This window comes from Molossus molossus, unplaced genomic scaffold (assembly GCF_014108415.1).
Source record: "Molossus molossus isolate mMolMol1 unplaced genomic scaffold, mMolMol1.p scaffold_m16_p_21, whole genome shotgun sequence".
NCBI lineage: Eukaryota > Metazoa > Chordata > Mammalia > Chiroptera > Molossidae > Molossus > Molossus molossus.
Window position 1 is genome coordinate 15,351,556 of NW_023425357.1, and position 26,824 is coordinate 15,378,379.

At 53.8% G+C, this 26,824-nt stretch overlaps 2 protein-coding genes across 2 annotated transcripts; both read right to left on the minus strand.

The window, feature by feature from the left end:
- Nucleotides 1–57: 57 nt before the first annotated feature.
- Nucleotides 58–13,913, minus strand: ARHGAP33 (Rho GTPase activating protein 33). The gene is made up of 22 exons (XM_036274760.1): nucleotides 13,835–13,913; nucleotides 11,668–11,765; nucleotides 11,505–11,589; nucleotides 11,075–11,155; nucleotides 10,836–10,973; nucleotides 10,333–10,425; nucleotides 9,341–9,463; nucleotides 9,175–9,252; nucleotides 9,026–9,092; nucleotides 8,883–8,942; nucleotides 8,641–8,793; nucleotides 8,457–8,559; nucleotides 7,152–7,296; nucleotides 6,990–7,072; nucleotides 6,799–6,906; nucleotides 4,908–5,053; nucleotides 4,120–4,273; nucleotides 3,890–4,035; nucleotides 3,741–3,815; nucleotides 1,728–2,399; nucleotides 1,245–1,636; nucleotides 58–1,160 (listed from the first exon to the last, which is right to left on the minus strand). Exons 1-22 carry the CDS (start codon nucleotides 13,838–13,840, stop codon nucleotides 363–365), a joined length of 3,804 nt encoding a protein of 1,267 aa, XP_036130653.1. The 5' UTR covers nucleotides 13,841–13,913; the 3' UTR covers nucleotides 58–362.
- Nucleotides 13,914–16,986: 3,073 nt separating this feature from the next.
- On the minus strand, nucleotides 16,987–26,630 carry PROSER3 (proline and serine rich 3). Its single transcript, XM_036274761.1, has 12 exons — nucleotides 26,456–26,630; nucleotides 25,988–26,132; nucleotides 25,097–25,240; nucleotides 24,691–24,893; nucleotides 23,475–23,593; nucleotides 23,262–23,368; nucleotides 22,538–22,620; nucleotides 22,310–22,437; nucleotides 19,523–19,752; nucleotides 18,514–19,411; nucleotides 18,343–18,424; nucleotides 16,987–18,172 (listed from the first exon to the last, which is right to left on the minus strand). Exons 3-12 carry the CDS (start codon nucleotides 25,100–25,102, stop codon nucleotides 18,031–18,033), a joined length of 1,998 nt encoding a protein of 665 aa, XP_036130654.1. The 5' UTR covers nucleotides 25,103–25,240; nucleotides 25,988–26,132; nucleotides 26,456–26,630; the 3' UTR covers nucleotides 16,987–18,030.
- Between the last annotated feature and the right edge of the window lie 194 nt (nucleotides 26,631–26,824).

Sequence of the window (26,824 nt, forward strand, 5' to 3'; positions counted from 1 at the left end):
TTTTATTCATTAATTTTGTCAGATGGTTTAGTGGGGTACGTGGGGAGAGGGGCAGGAGCTGTCCCCCCACCCTTTGTGCACAGGTCAGGACATGCTGGGGGCTCCTGGAGGGAGAGGGAGGACTGTGTCAGCCTAGCCCTCAGGTTCGGGTGACAGCCCCGTGATGGAGCTTGGTGGGGAGATGGGTATGCCCTTCAGCCCCGGTAGGGAAGCCATAACAGGTTAGGGACCCACATCAGAAGCAAGTTACAAAGTTAGAAACTTGGGTAGGGGTCAGGAGCTCAAGAAAATACAAAACAAGGGATTGGGTTGGGACGAGATCAGTGAGGGAGAAGAGAAGGGAGGAAGGTCTCTGCTCTGGCTCAGCAGTAGCTTCGGGTCTGGCCCTCAGAGTGGAAGGACCAGCTGGGAGCGGGGTAAGGGGGTGGGGGACCAGCCCCCTCCCTTCCTTGGCCCCCATTCCTATATAAGGACCCTCGGTGGTGCTCGCCCCCCCTCCCATAGACTGGGGGAGCCGCCCTGTAGAGCAGGAGAGGCTCGGGAGGGCCCCAGGACCCAGGTACCCTATGAGGGGTGGGGGGGCCCCAGGGGGCCCTCTGCTTCTGGGGGAGGTGGGGGGCTAGGGGGCCAGGATCTGAGCGACTATGGGGATGGGCTGGAGGGGAAGAGGAGCTGGAAGAAGTAGAAGAGGGACCCCTGGGCCCCAGGGCTAGGTTGACATAGAGGGGTTCAGGCCTAGTGGGGCACCGGGCAGGGTGCTGAAGGGCTGAATAGCCTGGGCGGTTATGGGGAAAGCAGGACGGGGGTGGTGGGTAGCTAAGCAGGAAGTCGGGGGACCTATGGAGTGGTGGCGATTGGCCAAGCATGCCATATGAGGCGTTGAGCCTGTCTGGGGGCATGGAGCGAAAGGAACTCCAGGACTGGGTGGGGCCAGAGTAGGGGGACCCCTCACCCGCCTCGATCTCGTAGTACAAGTTCTCTCCCCTGTCAAGTGGTGCAGGAGGACCCAGGGGGCTCCTCCAGACAGGAGCTGGGGAGTTGGGCTGGAAGGATGAGGAGGCCAGGGGGTACAAGCCTGGTTTGGGGACCCCAAGAAAGGGTGGCAGGCACTCCTGGGGAGCTGAGGAGAAGCAGCTGGGGGTTCTCACAGAAGAAAGAACCTGTGAGCAGACAGAACGTAGAAACTGGGCTGACGTCTCTGGAATATCCCTGAAGCCCTCACCCATCCCAAGCAGGGCACTGACCTGGGCAGAGCCTCTGCGTCCCCTCCTGGAGATCCCCATGGGTCGCTGGCTCCTCATCAGGTGCCTAACACTTTGTTGCCTTGGTAGGGAGGGTGGGGGTCCTGGAGCCCAGGCACCAGGGTGGGCCAGGGAGGGGGGGCGTGGCCCACTCCCTGAGGTCCCGAGGGGCTCACTGCCCACCTCCAGGGACAGTGAGCAGTAGAAAGGGGAGCGGGGAGCTGAGGAGGTGCTCCCATGCTCCTGTTGGCTCTGTCTCTGGGCTACCTGCTGAGCCCGCTCAGCCAGGGCCAGGGCCATGAGGCGTGCTGGGTTCTTGGGGGGCGGAGGTGGAGCCCCCCCAGGGCGCAGGAGGGACAGGGGTGGTGGCAGCAGTGGTGAATCCATGCCAGGCCCTGTACAGAGAGGAATGGGAAGGGGCGTCAGCAGGTCTCGGGCTCAGCCTCAGGGTCTGTGAGGGTGTCGGTTGTGCTGAGTAGAACTCACCATGCTGTCCTTGGACTTCCCGGGGACCAGGTGGTGCCAGGTTGCTGCAGATCTCCTGTTGACAGGTGTCACTCAGCTGGGCTTCAGCTCCATGTGGCAGCAGGGGGATGAGATGGGGGCACCGGCCTGGGCTGGGGCTGAGTGCTGGTGTTGGGGTGACTGAGGCAGGTGTTCCCCCAGTTCCCAGCAGCTCCAGGACAGCAGGTGGCACTGATACAGCCAGGGGCTCTGAGATGTCCAGGGCAGAGGGCGAGGCAGGGCTGGTGGGCCCCCGGGGCGACAGGGCCTGGGGGGTTGCCCTGGGTGGGAAGGCAGAAGCCGGGGCTGGGGGTGCTGGGCTGGCAGGGGGTGCCGGGTCCCCTGGGGTAGGGCTGCTGCAGCGAAAGGTAAGGGGGTCAAAGTCGAGCCCCTGGAGCCCCTCCAGGCAGTGGGGTGGGCTGAAGTCCAGATCATCACCGTCATCGAGCCAGGCTGAGGTTCGGTGAGAGGGGGAGCCGGAGAGTGCCCCAAGCCCAGCTGCTGAGGACGAGGAGGACGCGGAGGACGCGGAGGATGCGGAGGACTCCGAGGAGGACGAGGACAGGCTCTCGCAGGAGCCAGCGGGTGCTGGGCCCACAGGGAAAGCATCACTGCTGGAGTGGGGTCGCCGTAGCCTGTTCAGCCTCTGGAGGCCTGGAAGCGGGGTGGATGGAGGCAGTTAGGGGTCAGGGCTCAAAACTCTCCATACCCAGACCTTAGTGAGAATAGGGCACGCGACCCAGGTGGCTCCGGAGTGCCACCCCCCTGGATAGGTCCCAACGGCTGTGAATCCAGGGAAGGGCTGTTCAGACTCAGGTGACAAAGGAAATTAATGGCAAGTCCCTGAGGAGAACCATGACAGACCCAAAGGCCATGGGCTCCATGGGCTGTGAGCACGAGACCAACAGGATCCCGAACAAGGCTGCTGGGAGCACAGACTGGGGCAGCCACGTTTGGAAAACAATTGGGCCTTTTCTTGTTCAGCCAAACACGGGTGTCCCCTGGAGCATGCGCCTCTGCGCCTGGGCATGGGTAGCTCTCTCACGAGTGTGGGCATGGCAGGCGTGCCCATAACATCCCCCAGGGCCAGTAGGATGGACAAGCGACTCCCGATGGGGATCCACGTGGAACACTAAGGACCAGCAGACAGGAGTGAGCCTGAGCTAACCCGGGAACACAGCAGAAGTCTAACCCAGCGGTGAATGACAGTCAAGCTCCACATACAGCACCCCCTTTTTTATACCTTTAATTTAAGTTTTAAAATGACTAGAACTGCCCTGGCCGGTTTGGCTCAGCGGTTAGAGCATCAGCCCGCGGAACAAAGAGTTGCGGTTTGATTCCAGCCAAGGGCACTTGCCCGGTTTGCGGTTTATCCCTGGCCCTGGTCAGGGTCCTGCGGGAGGCAACCAGTTGATGTGTCCCTCTCACATCGGTGTTTCTCTCTCCCTCCCTCTCCCTCTCCCCTTCCCTCACACTCTATCTGAAGATAAATGGAAAAATGGCCTGATAAATGGAAAAATAGCCTCGGGTGAGGATTAAAAATAAACAAACAATAAATAAAATAACTAAAACTGTGCAGTATGTTTATATATACACCTGTACCTGATAAAACCTTAAAAAAAAGAGGATGATGACCATTAAATCTAGAGGATGCCTTTGGTGGGGAGGCAGCAGATAGGAAAGGGGAGGAGCTTGCAGGTAAGGTCGCGGGGGCTCTTTTAGTTCTGGACATTGGGTACATGGTGTTCATTATATTATTTAAATTTGTTCAAAAGCAATACATAAGACTGTTTGAAAGGACCTTGTGGACCAATGATCACAGTGTGTCATGAACTAAGGGTGAAGCTTTATCTAACTTATTATATCCAATGTGCAAATTAAAAATTAAAAAACCCCGAAGACCCCCAACTTTGAAGTACAGCACTTGGAGGCCGACTCGGGGCCCTAGCTCCTCCCAGTTCCACCCTGGCCCAGGCCTGGCCACCCTGAGCTCACCAGCCCCGCTGGCCTGTGATGACAGAGACTCCTCGCTCTTGGCAGATCTCAGCGTGACTGTGTCAGGTCGGCTGCCTGCAAGGAGATGTCGAAGGGTCACAGAGGGACTCCAGAGTGCTCCCCACCATGCTGACTGCCCGACCTCTGACCTGAGGGCTGTGGTGGGGCACGTATGCCCCCCAGCCAGGGAAGAGGCTTCTTTCGGGGGATGCTGGGGCCCCAGCCCAGTGCAAAGAAAGTCTTCCAGCTGCTACCCCCTGGCTTCTGCTGTTTCTCTCCTCTCTCCCCTTTCCTCCTGGGGTTTGGGTGAGACACAGGAGACAGTCTAAGCAGCTGGGACCTCGAGGCTAGCCCCTCCTCTCCCTGGTATCCCACTCACCTTTCCACAGGTGAGGCTGAGGCCTTGGGAGCTGTGGATTCAGTAGGTGTCCCCAGTCGGCCCTGGGTGCGAGCCTGGGCTTCCTCCAGCGTCAGCAGGCGAGTGGAGGGGCCACTGCCAGCAAGGGACTTGGGCCTGGGGAGGAGGCAGCGGCCTGGGGAGTTGGGAAAGTGGGCAGCTGTCAGCCCAGGGGCAGTTCAAGGCCGCAGGCAAAGCCAAGCGCTACTACCCAAGCCCCAGCCCCAAAGCGTGCCCCCCGACCCCGGGCTGGCAAGGCAGGGGACCAGAGAGGATCAGGCGGGAATGCGTGGGCAGCAGGCAGGTGAGCGGGAATGAGGCAGAACCAGCTGATGAGGCAGCTCCAGCAGCCAGTGAGGGCAGTGGCTCTGGCTTCAGTTACCTCGGGCCAGAGGGCCCTCCGATGTGCCGAATCCTGATTGGGCTGGGGTCCGGGGCAGGGTGGGGAGTCTGGGTGGGGCCTGGGCAGGGTCAAGTCTGGGGACCTCCCACCTCCTCCCAGCTGGACCTCTGGCCCCAAGCACCCCCAGGAACTACAAGGGGTGTAGGAAGAACGATGTCCGGGCCAAGAAGTGGGGATCCTGAGCGTAGGAGCTGAAATGAGAAGGGTGGGGAGGGGAGGGAGAGGCCGGGGCGGGGTCCTCAAGGAGCCAGGAGGGAGGTCCAGCTTCAGTGGGTAGGGACAGGACTGGGAGCCCACCTGCCCTCCCCCTGCAGCCCTGACAATGAGGAGGCAGTAGCCGGGACATCAGGAGATGGGACGAGCATACCTGCAGGGTCGAGGCCTGCAGAGGTGAAGGTGTTACTGAACAGGACGTCGACGTGGGTGAGCAGGAATTCCACCACCACTGACTGCACCCGCACCTCCCGGAAGGCGGCTGCCCCCCCAAGCCCCACTGACTCCAGCTCCATCGACCTGAATGGGAGGAGGGAGAGAAAGGTCAGGTGCCTCAGGTGGGTGGTTCTGGCTAGGTTAGGTGGAGAACCGATAGAAGCAATGACTATCATTCAATACCTCTGACTATCAAACTGATCACATCTCAAACTGGGTTCTCAACTTTTCCCAAACCTGCTCCCTCACCGCCTTCCCATCTCAGTCAATGCAGTCCTTTAGTGGTTCAGGCAAGGCACCTTGGAATTGTCCTTGACTCCTCTCTTTCCTTCACACCCACATCCAATCTGCCCCCAAACCCAGTGGGCTCCACCCACAAAATCTGTCCAGAAGCTAAACCCCTCCACTGCTCTGCCCTGGCTCAGCCTCCATCCTCTCCCTCCTGGACCACACAGGCACCTCTTCCCTGGTCTCCTGCTCCCATCCCCACCCCCGCAGTCTGCTTCTCGTGCACAGCTGGAGGAAGCTGTGAACACCTGGGTCAAGTCAGGGCCCTCCTGGCTCAGAGCCCTCTCCTGGCTGCACCTCACTCCTGGTAAAAGCAGAGTCCTCGCATAAGTCACTCCTCCTCTATCTGGTCCCCTGTCACCTCTCTGACCTCATCATCTCCTCCCCCTCAGCCCCTTACTCAATCCCTCATTCAGCTCCAGCCACATTGGCCTCCCTACTGTTCCAGCCCCAGGACCTTTGCACTTACTGTTCCTCCTGCCTGGTTCGCTATTCCCCAGATATCCACATGGTTCCATCTCTCACTTCTACGGATCTTGACTCAAATGCTACCTTCTCAGTGGAGTCTTCCCCATCCACCTTCTTTAAAATCATAAACCTCTGTATTGCAGGTCTGTCTTTGTTTCTTTTCCCCCATAATTCTTATACCCACCATCTGATGTACCACCTATTTTATTTAGGACAGAGAACTTGAGTGTCTCGGTCACCGTCAAATCCTCTGGGGCTTACTGTGCTGCTGGCTATAGAAGACTTCTTTTTTTTTTTTCTGTTTTAATTTTTATTTATTTATTTATTTTAGAGAGAAAGAAAGGGAGAGGGAGAGAGAGATAGAAACATTGATGAGAGAATGTCAGTTGGCTGCCTCCTGCACGCCCCCCCAATGGGGATCAGGCCCACAACCCCGGCATGTGCCTTGAACGGGAATCAAACTGGAGACCTCTTGGTGCAGGGGTCGGCACTCAACCACTGTGCCACACCGGCTGGGCTATAGAAGACTTCTTTTTTTTTTTTATCCTCACCCGAGGACATTTTTCGATATTTTGTTCTACCGGGGACAAACTGCAACCGAGGTACGTGCCCTTAGCGGGAACCGAACCCGGGTCTCTCCAGACCGCAGGCCAACGCTCTAACTGCTGAGCCAAACCAGCCAGGGCTAGAAGCCTTCTTACTGAAGCCTTCCTTGCCACTCTACACATTCTGAAATGGCATGACCGTGTGCATGCCTTTTCCCTGCTTTGTGATCTTTCTCCTTGCCACTCACTATCAGACCTTACTCTGTATTTTCTGGCTGCTAGTTCATTGTCCACCCTCCAACCCCCCAAGAATGTGAGCCCAGGAGCACAGGATCTTGCTCACTACTCTGTCCCAGTGTTGAGAACAGGGGCTGGCACACTGGAGATACTTAATAAATATAAGCTGAATGAAATGAACGAGAGAACAAAAGGGTGAGTACCTAGGGTAGGTGCAGCAGTAGGGGGAGATTTGGGGCTCAGCCTGTGGGAGGGAGCTGTGGGTGACAGGCTGGTGAGCTGCCAGCTTACCGTAGCAGGTTGGGTGCCCAGACAATAGCCAGGTTGCGGGCATGCATGCTGGTGTTGGCACTGTGTCTTGCCATGCGGGCCAAGTGCCTCAGCAAGTACTCCAGGGTCCTGGAGGTGGGAGTGGAGGGGGACACCTGAGCCTCAACTCCCTTGTGAGACCAACACCGCCCTTCCCTACCCCTCTGGTTTACCTATAGTGTGGCGGAGGCAGCTGCTGGATGACATCATGGACACGCACCAGGCGCTCCTCCTCCCCAGGCACTGACATGGCCTCCTGAAATTGTGACAGGCGTGATGGGGGCTCGGCCCGAGGCCTCCCAGCACCCTCCAACCTCACCGTCTCCTTCACTCACACTGAACTTCCCGTAGAGCTGATATGTGAGCAGGGGGTTGGGCAGCTCTCGGAAGTAGAGCTTGCAGAGAGAGGACACACTGTGGATGTCCTGGAGGAAGGTGGGGCCGGACAGTTCAGGGATCCTCTCACTGTCAAACTCATGCCTGAGGCCACCAGGCCGAAGAGGAGAAAGATCGCGTCAGAGCTGGCCCCCTGGCTGTGCACCCCCGCCCCTGCACTGTGCACAGAAGGACGCGACCCTCTTCCTGCACTGTGCTCTTCCGAGGCAGAGACTGACTTCACCTGCAGTGACCCTGGGTGCCAAAGACAAGGGCACTCCATGTTACAGAGGACGCTGCAGCTCAGGTGGGCGGTGTCCCTGCCTGGAACTACCCAGTCTGTCCGATTCCAGGGCGTGACCACGCTACTTCCACCGAGTTCTACCATTCTGGCTTCCGGAGGTCACTGGAAAACTGGCTGAAACCCCAGTGACCCCTGCTCACAACTGCCTGGTGGTGTCCCACTGCTCGAGGAGAACTCAGTGCACAGGCACTAGTGCCGCGTCTCACCCCCAGGCTCCATGCCCTCACTTCATGGCCTCCCGTCAGTCTCGGCCTGGGTGCTCCCTCCTCCCAGCTCAGACTGCCCTGCACGCCATCCCTCCTCGGCTCAGAACCCTCTAGCGTAAAAGCCAGAATCCAAACAGCTGTCAAAAAGGCCTTGCACGCTTTGCCCCTAATTACTTCTCCCATCTGCTGCTTTCCCTTTTGGACTGGTTGTTCGTCCACCGTGAATGCTTTTCCCAGGGAAGCCGCATGGCTTGCTCCCTCCCTCCCATCCTCCAAAAGGAGCCCTCCCCCAGGAGGCCGTCTCTGCCCACCCTACTTCAAACTGCAGTACCCACCCCAGACTTGTTATGATCCTCCTTACGCCCCAATCTCTTGCTCTCCTTAGCACTTCTCACCTACTAGTAAACTCTTTCATTTCCTTGTCTGTCTGCCTCTATCATGCGAACCCATGAGGGTGGGAGTCTCTGGTGTCTCACTGACAACTGTGTCCCCAGTGCCCAGTGCTTGGCATGGGGCAAGTACTCAGTGAAGGTGATCTCTCTACTTCCAACACTCCTTCTGCCGTCACCTTTCAGGCCTCAGCTGGGGTGTCATTTCCTCAAAGAAGCCCTCCCTGCCTCTGGCCCTGATCCACCCTGGTTAGATGCCCTCCCAACTCCCGGGAACTGTGTCCCCAGCACATGGCCCAGGGCCTAGACTAGAGATGATGTTCAGGTAAATGTCTGTGGAGGGAAGGGGTTGGTGGAGGCCCTCACCGTAGCCTCTGGATATTGGATGACACTCCGGAGAGCCGGTAGATTCCATCCACCACGCCATGTGCTTCAATAAACTCGGAGCAGCAGCGAAGCACCTGGGGCACTGGGAGAAAGCAGTGGGTCAGGGCCGGGCAGGTCAAATCCCGGGTGGGAGGGGCGGCTAGGAAGGTGGGCGGGGCCTCACCGTCCTGGCCTGAGTTGCTGAGGTGCTCTCCAAGGTCGCAGCCAAACACCCGCTGCCGCAGGATCCCCCGTTGTCGCAGCCGCTGCCGGGAAGGGCGGGAGCGCATGAAGGTGCGCAGGAGGCCCGCCAGCTTTCCACGTGGCCGGGGCACAGCTGGGAGGGGAAAGGCAGGCCACACAGAGTCAGTGCAGTTGCCAGTCTGCTGGGAGGGGGACAGGGGCCTGGCCTCTTGTTGCCATTACCTGAGGTCAAAGAGGAGACACCCTGGGGAGCCGGGACACCACACAGGGGACCATCGGCATCTGTGGGGTGAATGATGGGTGGAAAGGATGGACGGCAGGCAAAGGAATCAGAAAGGACTCCCCATTTTGCCCCTGGCACTTACCCCCCTTGAGTCCTGGACAGGGCCGCTCTGTGAATAGCTCCACACACTCGCTGGGGAAGAAACCGACCTGAGGAGGGTTCAGGGTCAGTGCCCGGCCACACTAGCTCGCGCGGTGCCCTAGCCACCAGGATACCCCAACCCAGGCTCACCTGGAAGCCTCGCTTGCCCCGCCACCAGCTCCGATCCTCTGTGGGTGGCATGTCGATCACCGAGACGATGTCTCCCACCTGGGAGTGGACAGATGAGATGAGGGAGGGTCAGAGTGGCTGGGAAGTGGGGAGTCCAGCTGGAGTCTGTCCCCCCCAACAGCCTCACCTCGAAGGACAGCTCGTCTGGGGCCTGGGCCGTGTACCGTTTCACCACGTGGGCAGCGGCCACCGCAGGGATATTGAGCGAGGCCTCCTCACTGAGCAGCAGTCGCCTGCCATGGTTGTCCAGCTGAGATGGAGGGTGGACGCGGCAGGGAGAGGCCAGAAGGTGATACATAATTAAAGCAGAGAAGGTTCTTCCATGCCCAGTGGAGGCCACCACTTGCTCCCCACCCAAGAGCCCAAATCACTCAGAGCTTTAATCAAACATCTACATTCATGCCCCTTGCAAAACAAGGCCCCTTCCTTCCCCTCATGTGTCTCAGGACTCCTCTGCCCTGAGGTCCTCCTGCAACACCCCTGCACTGTCACCCTCCGTGGCAGATTGCACATCTGCTATCTAAAATGCTGCTGTTTTGCCCTGGCCAGTTTGGCTCAGTGGTAGAGCATCGGCCCGCAGACCAATGAGTCTCGGGTTCGATTCCGGTCAAGGGCATGTACCTCAGTTGGGGTGGGTCCCCGGCCCTGGTTGGGTTGTGTGGGAGGCAACCAGTCGATGTGTCTCTCTCACATTGATGATTCTCTATCTCTCTCTCTCCTTCCCTCCCATTCTATCTGAAGATAAATAGAAACAAGAGATCCTCGGTGAAGATTAGAAAATAAATGAATAAATAAAAAGCTGCTGTTTTGACTCACTCTTAGCCAGGCATTCTGAGTTACAGCCAAATCAATTTCTGTCACTCCGTGAAATCCTCACATCCCCACAGCCCAACACCTGTTAACACACACACACACACACACACACACACACGCGCGCGCGCGCACACGCACGCACACGCACTCATTCTCTCTCACAGACATATACCCAGACACTGAAATGCCAGTGCCTCCTCCTGTCCGGCTCGTTTCCTTCCTGCGCCCACACACACTCAGGCTGGTCCTCACTCCTCGGGTATCCCTCACTCACTCCCAACTCCGAGCCCCATTTCCCAGGCCCACCTCCATCCAGGTGAGCACAGGCCCACAGTTGAGGTTACTGTCCACCAGTCCTGACAGGGTCTCCAGGTACTGCAGCAGCAGCGGCACCAGCATCTGTGGTCAGGTTGTCAGGGTGGGCTCTTGTGAGGAGACCCCAAGAGCCCACTGCCCTTCTCTACTGCCTTAGCTTGCCTCTAGGCAGGACAGAAATTCAACCCCAATGCATGGGTGCCACTCCACTGCTAAGTACTAAAATACTGTCAGATCAGTTGGTAAACAGGCTATGCCAAACTCCTGTGTGGCTGTATTGACCATCCCATGGAACCCTCAGGAACTCCCCATGATCCTAAACCTAAAGGGAGCCTCCAGAACCCTGCTGCTGTCCTAGGGCTTCTCCATTCTTAGTGGAGAGGATTTAAACATTGTGTTTAATATTTATCAATCCCTCCTGCCTTGATGGTTTCACACATCGATGATGAGGACACACTATGGCTGAGGCAGGGGTGGGATAACAAGCAGTTTACCTGGGCAGCCCTGGCACCCTCTGGGGGTGGGGGAAGCTCTGGGAGGCAGGAAAATCTCCGATCAAATATGCATTGGTGCAGGTGGGCATCCAGGGAACGGAAGTCATCGTAACTTCGAAGAACTGGCCAAGAACGGCCCTGTGGGAGTGGGAGGAACAAAAAAGGGGCATTGGTCACATTTCACTGAGGATCATGGCAACCAGTCCGACAGGCTAGATGAAAGGCAGGGGTGGCCTTACCTGACAGGTCACCTGCACCCCAAACACCAGCTCGTTCTCCCCAGAGAAGCTAGAGCTATCACGCTCTGGAGACAGTAGGAGCTGTAGAGGGAAAGAAAGGCCCAAGTGAGGGCCTCAGGTTTGTTCCAGTCCTAACCTCTCCAGGTTGGCACTATCTAGGGATGGGGCTGTGTTCCCCAAGGGCAGGTGGTGCCTCAATCAGAGTACAGGGTCCTGGCACAGAGCATACAAAAAGTTGTTGCTGAATGAATAAAAGAACAAATGAATGAATGATGAACAGCTCTCCCTTTCCACCCTGCAACTCCAGCCACTGACTGCTCAGATGGGTGGAGCAGCCAGTCCCAGGGACAGGTCTCAGGGGTAGGGTGGCTGGCATTGCTTCATGGTTGGGTGGGATCTCATCTTCCCACCTAGGTGCGAACCCTCATACCTGAATGTGGCCAAAGTCAACATTCTCATAGTGGAAATGGGCACAGTCAGCCAGCCTGGGAAAGGGACCTCGAGGAGCCGAGAGCCTAGGGGACAGGTGACACATCACTAGTGTCTCTTGTGCTTGGCCCCCTTCTAAGCTGAGCCTCTCCCTCACCTCTCACCTCTTTCCAGTTTTCCCCTTCACACTTGGCCTCCCAGTGGGGGGCAGGGGCTGCACTGAGCCCTCCCCTGGGCCATCCAGGCTGTCAGTGCTGCGAGCCTGTAGAACAGAAAGAAGAATCAGAGGCCCCCAGAGATGGGAGCAGAGAGACAACAGGACCATTGTTATCTGCCACCCTGAGCCTAGAGGCTTAAGTCACTCCATACATTGCCCTGTACATGGAGTAGCAGGGTAGGTCAGGGGGAGGTGAAGGTCAAGTGAAGATAGGCCTTCATCTTCCTGTGTGGTCTGGGGTGAGGGTCTGGAAGAGCAGGGGTCAAGGGTGAGACAGAGAGAGAGCATGCTGGTACCATCTCTCTGGATTTACACTACTCCTGTAGTCCCGGTATAGTCACATTCCAACTGTACCTCTCCATGCCTCTCATCAGTGTCCGGACAACCACAGCTCCTATTTTATCAGTCTTCCTGCTTCCAACCTCTCCCCTCCTACCCACATCTTCACAGCAAAACCAGTATGATTTTCACACAACACAAATCTGCCTGTCTCTCCACAGATCATGGACCTTCAGTGGCTCCCTGTTGTCTTCAAGATAAATTTCTGGTCTCTGTTCACCTCTCCATCCTCATCTCTCCCCATTTCCTCCACTCTCAGAGCTCTCAAATTTCTAAGGGTCCAACAAAATCACCATCTTCTCATTTCATTCATAGCCCTGAGCACTCTGAGATGTCACTCTCTGGCAACAAGTTCATCTCCCCCATTGGACTGTAACCTCCCAGGATCAGAGCCTGGGGCTCAGCACTCCTTTGCAAAGGCTGTTCCCTCTGCATGGAACACTCTTCCCCATTCTTTCACTAGGTTAACTCTTTCTCATCCTTCAGGTCTTAACTCTTCATGTTTCCTCCTCTCAGAAGTTCTCCCTGATCCTTCAGGCTATTATCAGTCACCTCTTCTGGACTCCTTCATCCCCTGAGATTCTCTCATCCTAGGCTTGATGACTCTGCCTGGGCTTCCCCCAGCATAGCCCTGACCACTCTGAGATGTCACTGTCTGGCAACAAGTTCATCTCCCCCATTGGACTGTAACCTTCCAAGATCAGAGCCTGGGGCTAAGCACTCCAGCTCCCCAGCATTGCCTAGCACAAGGTGGGCACAGTATTTTGCTCCTCACAGGTAGGGTTGTGCCTGATTCCTCGCTGGGTCCCAATGCTGAGTCAGCCCAGTTGCCAGCAGAGACCCGGTAAAATCTGATAAATAAAATAACCAGCTGCCAGATGGGGACTTCCCAGACTGGTCTCTAGCTTCTCCCTCCCTGCAACCCCAGGTTCATCCTTGGGTCTCACCCTCGGGTCTGTCCCCATCCAACTCATGAAACTCCCCCAAGGCAGGATGGGATCTGACTCTCTCTGTGCCTGGAGCATGGGCTTGCAGAGGTGTCAGTGAATGTCTGTTAGGTGAGCGAATGAGGGAATGGATGAAAGAGCAGGAGCAGCATGGTGGAAGAGGGAGCCAGTAGGGGAAGGAGGATGAGGACAAGATGGAGAGGACCCAAGGATCAGTGCTGGCTTGGGGTTGGGGCGGAGTAAGGAGGAGGGGGAGCAGATGAAGAGGCTGAGGCAAAGGTTTAGGCTGATGGGAGTAGAGGAGGGTTGGTTGAGAGGGACTGGGATGGGGTGGAGATGATGAGAAAGAGAAGAAAAGGGTCAGGCTGAGGATGGAGCTGAGTGGGGGTGGGGCTCGAGAATGAGAACGGGGCTGGTGGGAGGAGGAGGAGGGGGCCAGGCCAGGAAGGGGTGGAGGCTGGGATGAGGATGATGAAGATGGCCCGGGTATGGGGGCTGGTGAGGACCCAGGGAGCTTCAGCAGGCCCATGCGGGGGCCACTAGTGGGATGCGGGGTCCTTCCCTGGACCAGCCCCTCCTCCTCCTAAGTCGAAGCCTTCGGCCACAGTCACCCCCATCCGGGGCGTGGGAAGAGATGCACGCTGAGAGGGCGGGGCTGGGGTGAGGGTTCGGGGCCAAGACCAAGCCAGGGGACCAGGACCCGCGACAAGGGGTGAGGGGCGGCGCAGGCCTCGGGTTCGGGCGGGGCCGGGGGCGGGGCGCGCCGGGCGGGGCCGTGCATGGACAGACTGCCATGCAGACGGACTGACGGCCGCGTAGGCCCCTCACCACCATGGTCGCGTGGCCTCCTCAGGCGCTGGCCGCGCTAGAACCCTCGATCGTCGTCCTCGTCGCCGATGCCGCCGCCATGGCGACACAAAGGGGAGGGCGCGAGCCGCGCGCGGGCGGCTGCAGGCTCCGCCCCTAACCGCTGCCGGTGGCTCTGGCGCTAGCCCCACGGAGGCGGCAACAGTGAGGACGCGGCGCCGCTTCTCATTGGCTCCATCCTTGACCGAGGACGCCCCGCCCATCTAGCGGCTTGTCATTGGCTTTGGCTTGGCTGGGTCTCTTCGGTCCCGCCCTGAGAAGTTTGACAGCGCCACGCCCATGACTGCTTTCATTGGCTGTCATTCCCCTCCTGAGACAGACACCCGCCCAGGTTCTTTAAGCTTTGCTTCTTTACTTCTAACACGAAGCAATCGGATTCTCCCTTGGGCTCAGGGCTTTTCTCCATCCTCAAGCAGCTTTTCAAAGTTTCAACGCTCTAAGCCCCACCTTGTCAGTCCTGACCCCAACCTTGTCCACAGAATACTGAAGACATTCGCCCATGGACAGTTTCCACCGGCTCAGATGCCCTGCCTGGCACATAATCCTAGGCACTCTGCGACTTGGCCCAACCCATTGGATATTTCCCTTGCTTTCTCTACTGCTATTACAGGCCGGCCTCCAGCCTTGAATCCTTTTTCCTAGGAATTAGTTTAGCCCAAAATGCCAGAACATGGCCACGCCTCCCATAAAGCCAATCCTGATCATTCCCTGCTGACTGAGCCTGGTTCAGAAAACACTAACAACGTCCTTTCCAAGAGAACCCTCCCATTGGTCATGCCCTCACCTCAGATGGTATATCCTTGATCATTTGTTCAAAAACTCTGATCGCTTAATTTGTGGACCCATCAGTAAACAAAACAGGAAAATATACCTTGCCCACACGGAACTCAAAAGCTAGTGGGAGAAACAATGAACAAAATAAATATTTAAAAATATAGAGGGTGATAAGTTCCTTGGATAAAAATTAAGCAGGGGTGCCTAGTCAGTGTTGGTCAGTGGTTAGAGCATCAGCCCAAGTACCAAAGGGTCTCAGGTTCAATTCCTGGTCCAGAGCACGTACCTGGGTTGCAGGTTTGATCCCTGGCCCCAGTAGGAGCGCATGCAGGAGGCAACCAATGTGTCTCACATGATGTTTCTCTCTTGCTTTTCCCTTTCCTCCCTCCTTTCCACTCTCTAAAAAAAAAGTCAATGGAAAAAATATCCTCGGGTGAGGATTAACAACATCAAAAATAATAAGCAGGGATCGAGGAAGGGGAGTGCTGGGGAGGGGGGGAGTCAATGTACAGTTACTTATTTGAATTTACTACACTTGCAGATTTCACTCCCAGCATAGATACCTCCCATGAGATGGTCCCTCTACCTGGAGTAGTCCTCTCCCCAATCTCAACCTCTGTGGTGGCTGCAAATTCTTTGACACGTCTCTCATGAAAAGGTAGTGTGTACATCCCCTACCCTCTGAATCTGGACAGAATTGTGACAACTTCAACTAATAGAGAATGTGACTTCCAAGGCTAAGGAGTAAGAGGCAATGCAGCTTCCTCCTTGTCTGCCAGATTGACTAGCTGAGGATGTGAGAAGTGGGATTGTGCTGAGGTAGTCATGTTTTGAGGAAGCCCAAGCCACATGGAAATCAAGTGTATGTACTATAGTCCATGATTCCAGCCCATCATTTGAGCCCTGGTGCCAGATTGTTTTATGCCACTAAGTTTGGGGAGGGGGGATTGTGACCCAGCAATAGTAATTGAAACGGTACTTTGCCAACTAGTTAATTTCTACCTGTCTCTGCTTAAATGTAACTTCCTTGGGAATCCTTCTAGGCTCTACTCACCTTCTAACTAGATCAGGTTCTTCTCCTATAAACATATTTTATTTCTTCTTATATCTAAACATCTATTTCTACCCTGGCTGGTTTGGCTCAGCAGTTAGAGCACCAGCCCGTGAACCAAAAGGGTCTTGGGTTTGATGCCCAGTCAAGGGCACGTACCTGGGTTGCAGGTTCAAGCCCCCGCCCTGGTTGGAGTCATCCAGGAGGCAACAAATCAATGTGTCTCTCTCTCATCAATGTTTCTCTCTCTCCTCGCCCTTCCACTCTACATAAAAATCAATAGAAAAATGTCCTTGGGTGAAGATTAACAAAAAACAACAATAAAAAAAAATCTATTTCCTTCTTGTTGGGTTAATTTAAATGTGTGGTTTGTTCAAAAAAGCTAAAAATAAGTATTTACCATGTCTGAGACACACAGAAGCTACTTTTTACAGAAAGCTATTCCATCCACCCTTTAAAAAATAAAGATGTTGCCCTGGCCAGTTTGGCTCAGCAGTTAGAGTGTCGGTCCGCGGTCCAGAGCGACCCGGGTTTGGTTCCCACTAAGGGCACATGCCTCAGTTGCAATTTGTCCCTGGCCCTGGTTGGGTCATGTAGATGGCAACCACTCGATGTGTCTCTCTCGCGTTGATGTTTCTCTCTCTCTCTTCCTCCCTCTCTCTTTCCTGCTTTGTCTGAAGATGAATGCAAAGAATGTCCTCGGGTGAGGATAAATAATAATAATAACAACAAATAAATATGTCAAAATGATACTGATTATATATTCTTCAACATTTTATTATGAAAAGTTTCTAACATACAGCACAGCTGAACAATTTACATTGGACACAGATATATCCACCACTTAGATCTTCCCACTAACGTCTTACTATGTTTGGTTCACCTCACATCCACCTATTACTCTCTTCATTCATTAAGCTAACTAATTTTTAAAATGTATTTCAAAATAAATTATAGACATTGGAATACTGTCCCCTAAATACTTCAGCATTCATATCTTTAACTAGAGTTCAATATTTATTTTTCTTGAGGTAAACTTTACATACAATGAAATTCAACAATTTCACTGAATTTTCACAAGTGCACACACCTGTGTAACACTAATCTCTACCCAGCATGGCAACTGGACTTGTTATATGGCAGCCCAGGATGAGAGAGGAGGGAGAGAGAGAAGAGAAAGAAGGAGAGAGGGAGGGGAGGGAGGGGAGAGAGGGAGGGGAGGGAGGGAGAGGGATGGAGAGAGAGAGAGAGAGAAAGAGAGGTGAAAAATATCTTTTCTAATCCAGTTTAGAAATTTAAAGTAGTATCACTTCCTCTGCATTCTGTTTATGGAGGGGTCACAAAGTTCTACCCAGTTTCAAGAAGAAACCTAGATTCTACTTTTGGATAGGAAATGTTTCAAAGAACTTGCTGACAAAACAATCAGTTTTTAATAGTCCAGACAGAGAAGGATAGCCTAGACTAGGGTGAGGGCCATGGACAGAGGAGAAGGGGTTAAATTCTGGATAGATTTTTAAGGTAGACCTGATAGGACTTGCTGGTCCACTGACTGTGGGTGTGAGGAAAAGAGAGGAGTCGAGGAGGACTATGAGGCTTTCGGAGCGAGCAGGGAGGATGAAGCTGAGGAAAGTTAGGGAGGAGCAGGTTTAGGGGGAAGATCGGGAGCTCAGTTTAAGACCTGTGCAGTCTGAGACATCTCTTAGACCTCTGAGTGAGGACAGTGAGCAGGTGGCAGAATATGAAGCCTGAGGTTTAGTGGTCAGGTCTAGGCTGAAGGTAAACATTCAGGCACTATCAGAACAGAGATAGGACTAGAGCCATGAAGCTACAACAGCACCTGGGGATGAGTGTAGATAGAGAAGTCAAGGCCAGAGCCCCAGGGCACACTAAAGTGACAGATTGGTGATGCCAGCAGCAGGGAAAGGAAATGCTTCAAGGAAGGAGGGATCAATGCACCCAGAGCTGCTGCGGGTTCAAGCAGGATGTGGACTGAGGACTAACCGTTGTCCAACACTCTGATAACCCCATTAGTTTTGTGTAAAGAAGGCAATCCCTTCGGTCTCATCTGAGACAGGAGGATCCACTCCTGAGTTATGGTGAGTCCCCGTCTTGCCTGGAACCCCTTTCCTGCCTTGCCCTCAAAGAAGTGGAAACCAGAAGAGATTCTATATTACAGGTCAGGAACTAAGGTTGGGGTGGGGCAGGACAGGTGGGTGTGCGTGTGCCATTTCCCAAAATTAGCATGACTCTTGGCCTTTCCAGAACTTTTTTCTCAGAGACAACCTGTAACCCGAAAAGGGCATTTCATTGGGAAAAACAAAATTTGTACAATTCAAAGTCTTCTGGCCTCAAGTGAGGCTCCTTCCCTCCTCAGTCTCATCCTTGGGGACCTGGGGGGTGACCTAGCTGGAGGAGATGGAGACCCCGAGAATTCAGTGTGGCCCAGAAGCTGGGATAATCGGGCATCCACTTGCCTGGAAAAAAAAAAAAAAAAAAGGCCCGGTAGTAGAGGCTGAGGTATGTGCTTAGGATTGGGGTCTGGGACTGCGGACAGTTCTGGGAAAGGGGTTCAAGAGAGGTGGGCACTCGATAGGAGTCTCAGAAGATTCAAGAGCCAGGTGTCCTAAATCCTGGAGACAGTCACCTTTTCTGCCGCCGCAGCTCTGCCCTCTGAGCCCTTAGCACCTGCAGTACAGGGTCCTCCTGGAACTCGCTGCTGTCGGAGTCTGGGAGAAAACGAGCGAGCTCCATGGGGCTGGACTGACAGCGTGCAGGACAGCCACGCGGATCCCAGCAGCCGCGCGCATCAGCTCACCTTCAGCAGCCTGCAGAAGCTCGGCGGCCTGGGAGAGCAGGTCCTCCCGGGGGGCGTGGTCAGCAGCCTCTGAGGAGGTGACCACAGCCTCTAGAGACCCCGCCTTGCACTGAGAGGGCGGGACCTCGACGCCAGTGGAAGCCCCCTCAGCTGGAGGGGGCGGGACCTTGGGGGGAGGATGCCGGACTTCCTTGCGAAGCGCCGACCCCACAGCTGGAGGCGTGACTTTGGCATTTCTAGGCTCAGCCTTAGACCAGCCAGGTGGGGTCTCCGTCTGTGGAAACCGTGAGTCAGATAAAGCGGACGTGACTTCTGAGCAAGGGTTTGTAAGCTTGGTTTGGGGGTGTGCGGTCTTGATTTCCGGAGATTCAGCCAGGGATGGGGACATGTCCTCTAGGCAGTCTGGGAAGAGCCGAGCGGTCACTACCTGGCCCAGAGGGCCTCGGAGCTGCGGGCTAGGTCCCTGGTCAGCCACTGTGACTCGTCCAACAGGTTCTGGATGCCGGGCTCTACCCTTCCGAGGCTTGGGGACCTGCTTGGGGACCTGCTTCTTGAGCTGGGCAGGGCTGCATATTGCAGGGGTGAGCGGGCCCTGGGGGGCAGTAGGGGGTGCAGGACTAGGGGGCACAAGGCTAGAGGCCCAAGGCGCGGGGGTAACGCCCCCAAAAGATACCCAGGGACTAGTCTGTGGGGCCCAGAAAAACCCATTGGGGCAGGGGTCCTGAAAGATGTGTGGAGAGAACCCTGGGAGAATAGGCGGCCTCTCCAAATAGAAGGCTCCCTGAGGACCAGGTCGGGCCACATTGCCCCAAAGTGGGATGCAGTTAGGCTGTGTTCCCAGGGAACCAAGGGTCTCTGCAGGGGCAGGTGAGGTCTGCACATGGATGGGGACAGGGACCTGAGGGGGAGAGAAAGGGTAGAGTGTCCTCAGTCCCACTCAGGCCCCCCCTCTTCCCACTTCCCTTAGGATCCCCTTCAGCCCCTCAGGTGTCTCCCTCTCCCATCTCACCGGAGTGGTGAGGGCAGAGGTCCCTGGCAGCACCCAGGTTCCATCACCCTGACCTCCTTGAGCCTGTTCAAGCTTCCGCCGTTGCCGCCACTGGTACAGAATGTCATCCTCTGGCCGCAGGGGTGCCTGGGAGGGGACCAGGGCTGGAGCAGAGAGAGGGGCTGGAGCAGAGATGGAGGCTGGCGCTGGGTTGGGGGCTGGTGCCGGGATGGGGGCTGGTGCCGGAGTTGCTGTAGGGTAAGTAGAGGGAAGAAGGGTAAGACAGGAGCCTGAGGGATGAGCACACAACCTTCGACTGTACCAGTATTCATACAGGCTCTCCAGATAATATCCCAACTCCTCTCTGGAGTGGCAAGTGGGAAGGGGCAGAGTCAGAGGAAGACTCATGGACTTCTCAACTTGTCTTCATTCGATTCTTCCTTCATTAACAAGTGTTTATTCATCTCTTACTATTGAGCCAGGCACTGGCTCAATACAACAGTGACTCAGGATAGGGCCACTGGCTGTCCTCAGTCCAGTACGGGCAAAAGGACATCTTCTCCATCACCCAGAGCATCATGTCAACAGCGATGATCAGTAGGACTACCATTATCTCTCAGAAGCCCTACCATCTGATGCTGAACAGAGAGGGGGACATCATCTCAGACCTCTCCCCTCTCCCCTTTATATCTCCCAAAAAGGTGTGTGGAGAGAATCCCGTGATTCTACTTCCAAACCTGGCCACTTCCCTCTACTCTGCTCCTTAGCCTGTGGCCCAAGCCAAACTACCAGCATCGATAGCAGCCGTGGGGGAGGGGGGACTGTTAACACTCAAGGTTATGTACCCTCCCTGCTCAGAACTCTCTCATGGCTCCCCAGCACCAAGATAATGACCAAATGCCTCCCCAAGCCTACATGGCCCAATATAGTCTGACCCCTGCCAACCTCTCCTTCCTTATCCCATACTACTCTCATCTCTGGCTCTTGCCTTTTCTTTTTAATTTTTTTTTTTTTAATCCTCACCTGAGGACATTTTTGCATTTATCTTCAGATAGAGTGGGAGAAGAGAGAGAGAGAAACATCGATGTGAGAAAGACACATCGACTGGCTGCCACCCACACGACCCCAACTGGGGCCGGGGACAAACTGCAACCGAGGTACATGCCCTTAGCAGGAACCGAACCTGGGACTCTCTGGACCGCAGGCCGACGCTCTAACTGTTGAGCCAAACAGGCCAGGGCTGCCTCTTTCCTTTTCTAGTTCATCATCAGCACCATGCTTCCTCCCACGTCAGGTCCTCTGTACATGCTAGAGTCTATTGTCCCAACCTTCATCATTGAGGTCTCCACTTAGATAGCATCTCTTCTGGGAAGGCCTTCTCTGGATTCCCAGCATCACAATCCTCTCCTGTGTGGTCCTCATTTCTGTTTACATTTCATGTTTGTGGAGTTATGTAGCTACTGTCTGCACTATACTCACTATGCTGTGAGAATCCTGAAGTCGGACTAAGTGTGGTTGGTTCACTGTGGAAACTCTAATCCTGCTCACAGGCCCTCATACACAGTAGAAATTTAATGTTTGTTAGATAAATGAATGGACACATTTGATTTGCAAAAAAAAAAAAATCATGAAGTAGGTACTAGTTTATCCCATGTTACAGAAGAGAAAACTGAAGCTCAGAAGGGAAAGGGGAATAAAAGGTGGAGCTTAAATGGAAGGAAGAATCAGACAGGCAAGTGCTGGAGCAGGATCACACAACATGCATGAACACCTCTCTGGGTACTTGTGCTTGCCTGTCACCACTCATGGAAGCCCCACGAGACATACAGAGCACCTGTCCACTGCATCCCAGGACCTGGGCACAGAGTAAAAGTAACAACAGTGACGGGAATAACAGGAACCCAGGTCCTTCATCTCATCTCTGAAATCTTGGGGGCAGAAATCTGTGAGTTCAACAGTTTGCAAGTTTTAGCAAAGTTGCATTGCATGTACGGTGCAGACAGGGGTCTGACGCAGTACACCAGACTCAGACACTTTGGTATTTGATCGAACAATATGCAATTGCCATTATTTAACCACTTTTACTTATAAAGGCAAAAATTTCATATGGTTCAATGTAATATATCCATAGCAAAAAATAAGAAATGACTCTACAGGATAGGTAGGTAGGTAGGTAGGTAGGTAGATAGATAGATAGATAGATTATAAATATCCTTCTCATTGTTGAGGTCAGATTTTGCTGTCAAATCAAGTGTGCTGCCAAATTTGCAAAAAGCCTTCTCATTTTGGAGCTTTGTGTTCAGAGAGGCAGACAGGATACAGAAAGAGAAATTGTCACACTAATGATAGCTACTGTTTTGTTTTGTTTATCCTCACCTGAGGACATTTTTGCATTTATCTTCAGATAGAGCGGGAGGGAGAGAGGGAGGAAGAGAGAGAGAGAAACATCGATGTGAGAGAGACACATCAACTGGCTGCCACCCACACGACCCCAACCGGGGCCGGGGACAAACTGCAACCGAGGTACATGCCCTTAGCAGGAACCAAACCTGGGTCTCTCTGGTCCAGGGGCCAATGCTCTAACCACTGAGCAAAACCAGCCAGGGCTAACAGAGTGATGCTAAGTACTCCATGTATTCACCAACTCATTTAATCTCCACAACACCCATAGCAGAAGAGTACAATTATTATCCCTGTTTTAGAATTGAGGAAAGAAAGAAGGCCCAGAGGCCCAAGGTCACATAGCTGGTTAGTGGCAGAAGTGGGATTCACACCAACTGCCCTCAATTCTTGCTCTCCAGAACTCACCATGTGCCTTGGGGTCAGAGCCCTTGCTGGAGTCAGGGGTGAAGGTCACAGACGAGGGAGAAAGACCATCAGAGCTGACAGGGAGTGAGGAACTGCTGGAATTGCTGGAGGAGGAGATGGAGGCCTTGCTGTAGGAAGAAGACAGAGTGAGGCAACAGGGGTCTCAGAGGCAGTGGGTGGGGCCTGGAGTTGTAGGAGTGGGGAGGATGATGGGGGTGGGGGAAGCACCTGTGTTTCAGCAGCCTGGCAGCTCTGCTTTGCAGGCTCAGCATCTCCAGGTCCAGGAGGGATGAGTTCCAGGTGTTGAGGCTCTGTGAGGTGAGATGGTCAGAGGCCAGCCCCATCCCAAAGGCCGCTCAGAAAATGGCTCCAGACAGAGGGCCTGGAGTACACACACATCTGCACTCCACCTGGTACCCTCACATGCTGGCTGAGAATCTGCTCCTCCTCCTCAGGGAAGTTTCCCCTGTGGATCCACACCCCTCAATGCAGTCACTGTTGCAGAAGGGTTGGCCCTACCTTCCTGACCAAGCTTGGCTAATCACAACATTCTGTCCTCTGGTTCATAGTGATGATGAGTGAATGAGAGTAAGCCCTGGGGCTTTGGATGAAGCTACTGGAAAAGCCTCCTCTTTCCTGTGGATTAAATAAATCAGAAGCCTAGAACTACTACTGGGGCCTTCTTAGCTACCTAGAGGGGAAAGCTTGCCTGAGACTGAGCCCAAAAAAGAACAGAGAGCCAAAACAGTCAATTTCTTCCCAATAATGTTCAAACACCTGATACAGCCATGCCTGAAAGCACCTACTTTTGGACTCTTTTATTGCATTAGCAAACCAATCCTCCTGTTTTGTTGTTTAAGCTTCCTTGAACTGGGGGTTGACTCTAATTCTATCCCAGGGCTGGTGCTGTCAGTTTGGGTAACCCAGGGAAAGGAGTAGATGGGGCTGTCACCTGCTTTATTTCCTGAAGGGGGCCCAGAGCCTTAGCCTGTGATGCACTGGCCACCTGGGCAAGAGTAGGGACTTCTGTGTTGAGTCTTCCTTCTGGTTTATTGGCTCCTGTTGAGAAGCCCCAGTTGATTTAGGAGGGCCAGGAGAGGTGGCTGCCGAGAGCACTGAACAAGAAAGGTTTGGGGCCAGGCGTGGATGGGACTAAAGCAAGTACCTGCTGCAAGGTGACTACTAGAGTCAGGCCGCAGCCACCAAAAGTCAGCAGGGGTTGGGCCTGCAGGCTGGCGTTCCTCACGGCTTGTGGGCTGAGCCTGGCGGAACCGGTTTATGAACCTGTGGGCACCAGAGAATGGGAGGTAGAGAGCCAAATCATCATCATAATAATAACAACAAAACAACAACAATAATCACAATAACCAATGTTTATTGAGCACCGTGGCAGCACTTGGTAGTTGGCCCTCAATATCCATTCTCCTTTCTTACATAGTGATACAGTATTTCGTAAGACCATTATTAGACACATAGCCACTCTTCTATAGATATATTTACCAGGTGTCCTTTATGGCCATGTAACTGGGTTCTGATTAACAGGATACGAAGAGATGTGATTATGAATAATGGATGTTACTGGGAGCCATTTTGGTCCATGAAGGAAAGGGCAACAGCCTAGGGGTGGGAGAGCAAGATAGAAGGAAACTGTGTCTCCGACACCTCCACTAGAGGGTGCCATATCAGCCCTGGTTGCTTCTGCCTGGACTGTTAGGTGAGGGGGAAATACATACTATCTTGTTTAAGCCACAATTAATTTGGGACTCTTAGGTATAGCAGCTGAACTTGTGTCCTACAAATCCAAGTGCTCACTATGTGACAAGCATTGTTATAAAAGCTTTACAGACAGTAACTCATTGAAAGCTTAAACAGCCCTAGGGGAGATGTTATTCATATCCCCAATTTACAGACAAAAAAACTTAGGCCAAGATCATACAGTGAGTAAGTGACAGGCTGGGATTTGAACCCAGGCAGCCTAACTCCAGGGCTCTTAACACACAGGAAGCGTGGTCCTGAAAGTGCTGCATAAACAGCACTGGCTGTGGTGATTATTACAGGATACCCGCCCCCAAATCTTTCTTTTATTTTTATTTTTATCTTCACCCGAGGTTATTTTTTTTCTTTTTCTATTTATCTTCAGATAGAGTGGGAGGGAGAGAGAGGGAGAGAAAGGGAAAGAGAGAAACATCCACGTGAGAGGGACACATCGACTGGTTGCCTCCCGCTCGACCCCAACCAGGGCCAGGGACAAACTGCAACCGAGGTAAGTGCCCTTGGCTGGAATTGAACCTGCGACTCATTGGTCCGCAGGTCAACACTCTACTGCTGAGCCAAACCAGCCAGGGCCCCATAACCTTTCTTGAAGGGCTGATAATACTTACTTGGCCACTACGGAGTCACCACTGTCAGTCAGGGTGGGTGGTGGAGAGGCACCCATCTGTTCTTCAGTGGTGCTGGATGAGGAAGAGGTCCATGAACTGGATGGCCAGGACTTCTCAAACAGCTCAGAGGAGTTGGGATCTGTGGCCAGAGCCCTGGAAGTTTCTGGGATCCTGGATCTCTGAGACCTGGATGGACTCAGGGTCTAAGATAGGAGAGGTGGAGAGAAGAAAAAGTGACATCCCTGTAGGAAAACCAAGACACACATAAAGTCTTAGCCCAGAGGAGAGGAAACACATCTCACAATGGTAACAACTCATCGAGTAAATGAGGCTGTGATGGTGGTAGAGGGCTGGGTAAGGGAAGGGCCTTGGGGAGGGGAGGAAGAACTGTTTCTTAATCTCTCACCTGCATCTCTTATCACAGGTCTTCCTTCTTTCTAGTCATCACTCCCTTGCTACTGGGCTAGCACACAGCACTCTCTGTGGGATGTCCTCACCTTGGGGTGCCAGGGGAGCATCCCCAAAGTCTTGAGTGGAGAAAACTAGCAGGCTGCAAGGGAAGAGTGAGGTTGGTAGGCAGAGCATGGTCACTGCGGCCAGGGAGGAGTCGGGGTGAGGGGTGTAGGGTAGCATCAGAATGGGAGGATGGGAAGAGGAGGGCAGAACAGACTACACTTCTGATGGACTGCTGGAAGAGATGGACTATAATTCCCACGAAGTGCCACTGCATGTTCAAGGTAATTATACTGGAGACAGGATTCCCATCTGCCCTTGGAAGTCTCAGAAGAGAAGAACCCAGGAACTGCTAACCAGTGGTTCTCGACACTGGAACCAGCCTAGGAGATGTCTTTTAAAAAATATAGATGCGCCCGCTGGTGTAACTCAGTGGTTGAGCAGCGACCCATGCACCAAGAGGTCGCTGGTTGATTCTGGGTCAGGGCACAGGCCAGGTTGTGGGCCCGATCCCTAGTGGGGGGCATGCAGGAGGCGGCCAATCAATATTCACTCTCATCAATATTTCTCTCTCTCTCTCCCTCTTCCTTCCTCTCTCTCTAATATCAATAAAGAAAAAAAAAAAATACAGATGCGCCCAGCCAGTGTGGTTCAATGGATTGAGTGTCTCCCCACGGACTTGAGAGGTCCCAGTTTGATCCCTGGTCAGGACACATGCCCGGGTTGCGGGTTCCATTCTCAGTAGGGGGTGTGCAGGAGGCAGCCAATCCATGTTTCTGTCTCTCCCTCTCCCTTTCTCTCTCTGAAAAAAATAATTTAAAAAATACACATACGTGGTCCTCACCTTACACCAAAAGAATCAGAATTATCCGGAAGCAGCAGCTAGGCATCTGTATCTCTTTCATAGCGTCCCAGGTAATTTCGAAGTGGAGCTCGGGTTAAGAACCACGATTAAATCCAACATCATATTTAAGTCCTGAGGACACTGTCTAAGGGAAAAAAGGTGGATGGACTACAATCCCCATCAGTCACTCAGCAAGAAAGATTTAAAAACAACAACAACAACAACAAAAACACCGATAGGAGTCTAGGGGTAATTTCAAAATTAAGAACTTAATTCCCAAGATGCCTCTGGACACTCTTAGAGGGGGAAAAAAAAAAGCCCTTGGGACCACTAAGAGAGTGGAACGTAAGAAGCTATTGGACCCCCGAAATGGTGAAGTCCAAGGCTGGAGCAGCCAAAGGCTGTGGAACAGCTTGGGAGTGTAGTTCCCTGCGATTGAGGGAGACTCCGGACCCCAGCAAACCTGACCTTAGGTTATGTTTATCTTACTTTGGTCTTCCCCAGGCCTCCTGTGGTCCCCGGTAGAGGGATCGGCCTCACCCGCCATTCATCCCGCCGTTCCCTCAGCGCCTCCGCCTGCTCCTCTCCTTCTGGGGACTGCTGTCCAGCGCCCCTCTCCGAGATGCCCTCGCGGCCAGACAACAGTCTCCAAAGCGACCAATGATAAAAAGTAATTGGAAAGTGGCGAAAGGGAGCGCGTCTCACAACTGGCTGTAACATCCACGTGACCGAGAAAGCGTGTTTGATTGGAGAACCATAACGTGCCGCATAATTGGCAAGCCTGTGGACCAATGGGAAGAATGTGAAACTGTGCTCGAGGTTAGGAGGGGTTTCTGA

Excerpts from the sequence above, each read along its gene's own strand:
- ARHGAP33 (XM_036274760.1), bottom strand. Across the intron at positions 8,560-8,640 it reads CAGCAACTCAGGCCAGGACG|TGCCCCAGGTGCTTCGCTGC; the intron begins GTGAGGCCCCGC and ends GCTTTCTCCCAG. Across the intron at positions 5,054-6,798 it reads TGGGCACCCAACCTGCTACG|GTCGATGGAGCTGGAGTCAG; the intron begins GTAAGCTGGCAG and ends CCTCCCATTCAG.
- PROSER3 (XM_036274761.1), bottom strand. Across the intron at positions 19,412-19,522 it reads CCTCTGCCCTCACCACTCCG|GTCCCTGTCCCCATCCATGT; the intron begins GTGAGATGGGAG and ends TCTCCCCCTCAG. Across the intron at positions 18,425-18,513 it reads GCTTCTGCAGGCTGCTGAAG|ACTCCGACAGCAGCGAGTTC; the intron begins GTGAGCTGATGC and ends GTTTTCTCCCAG.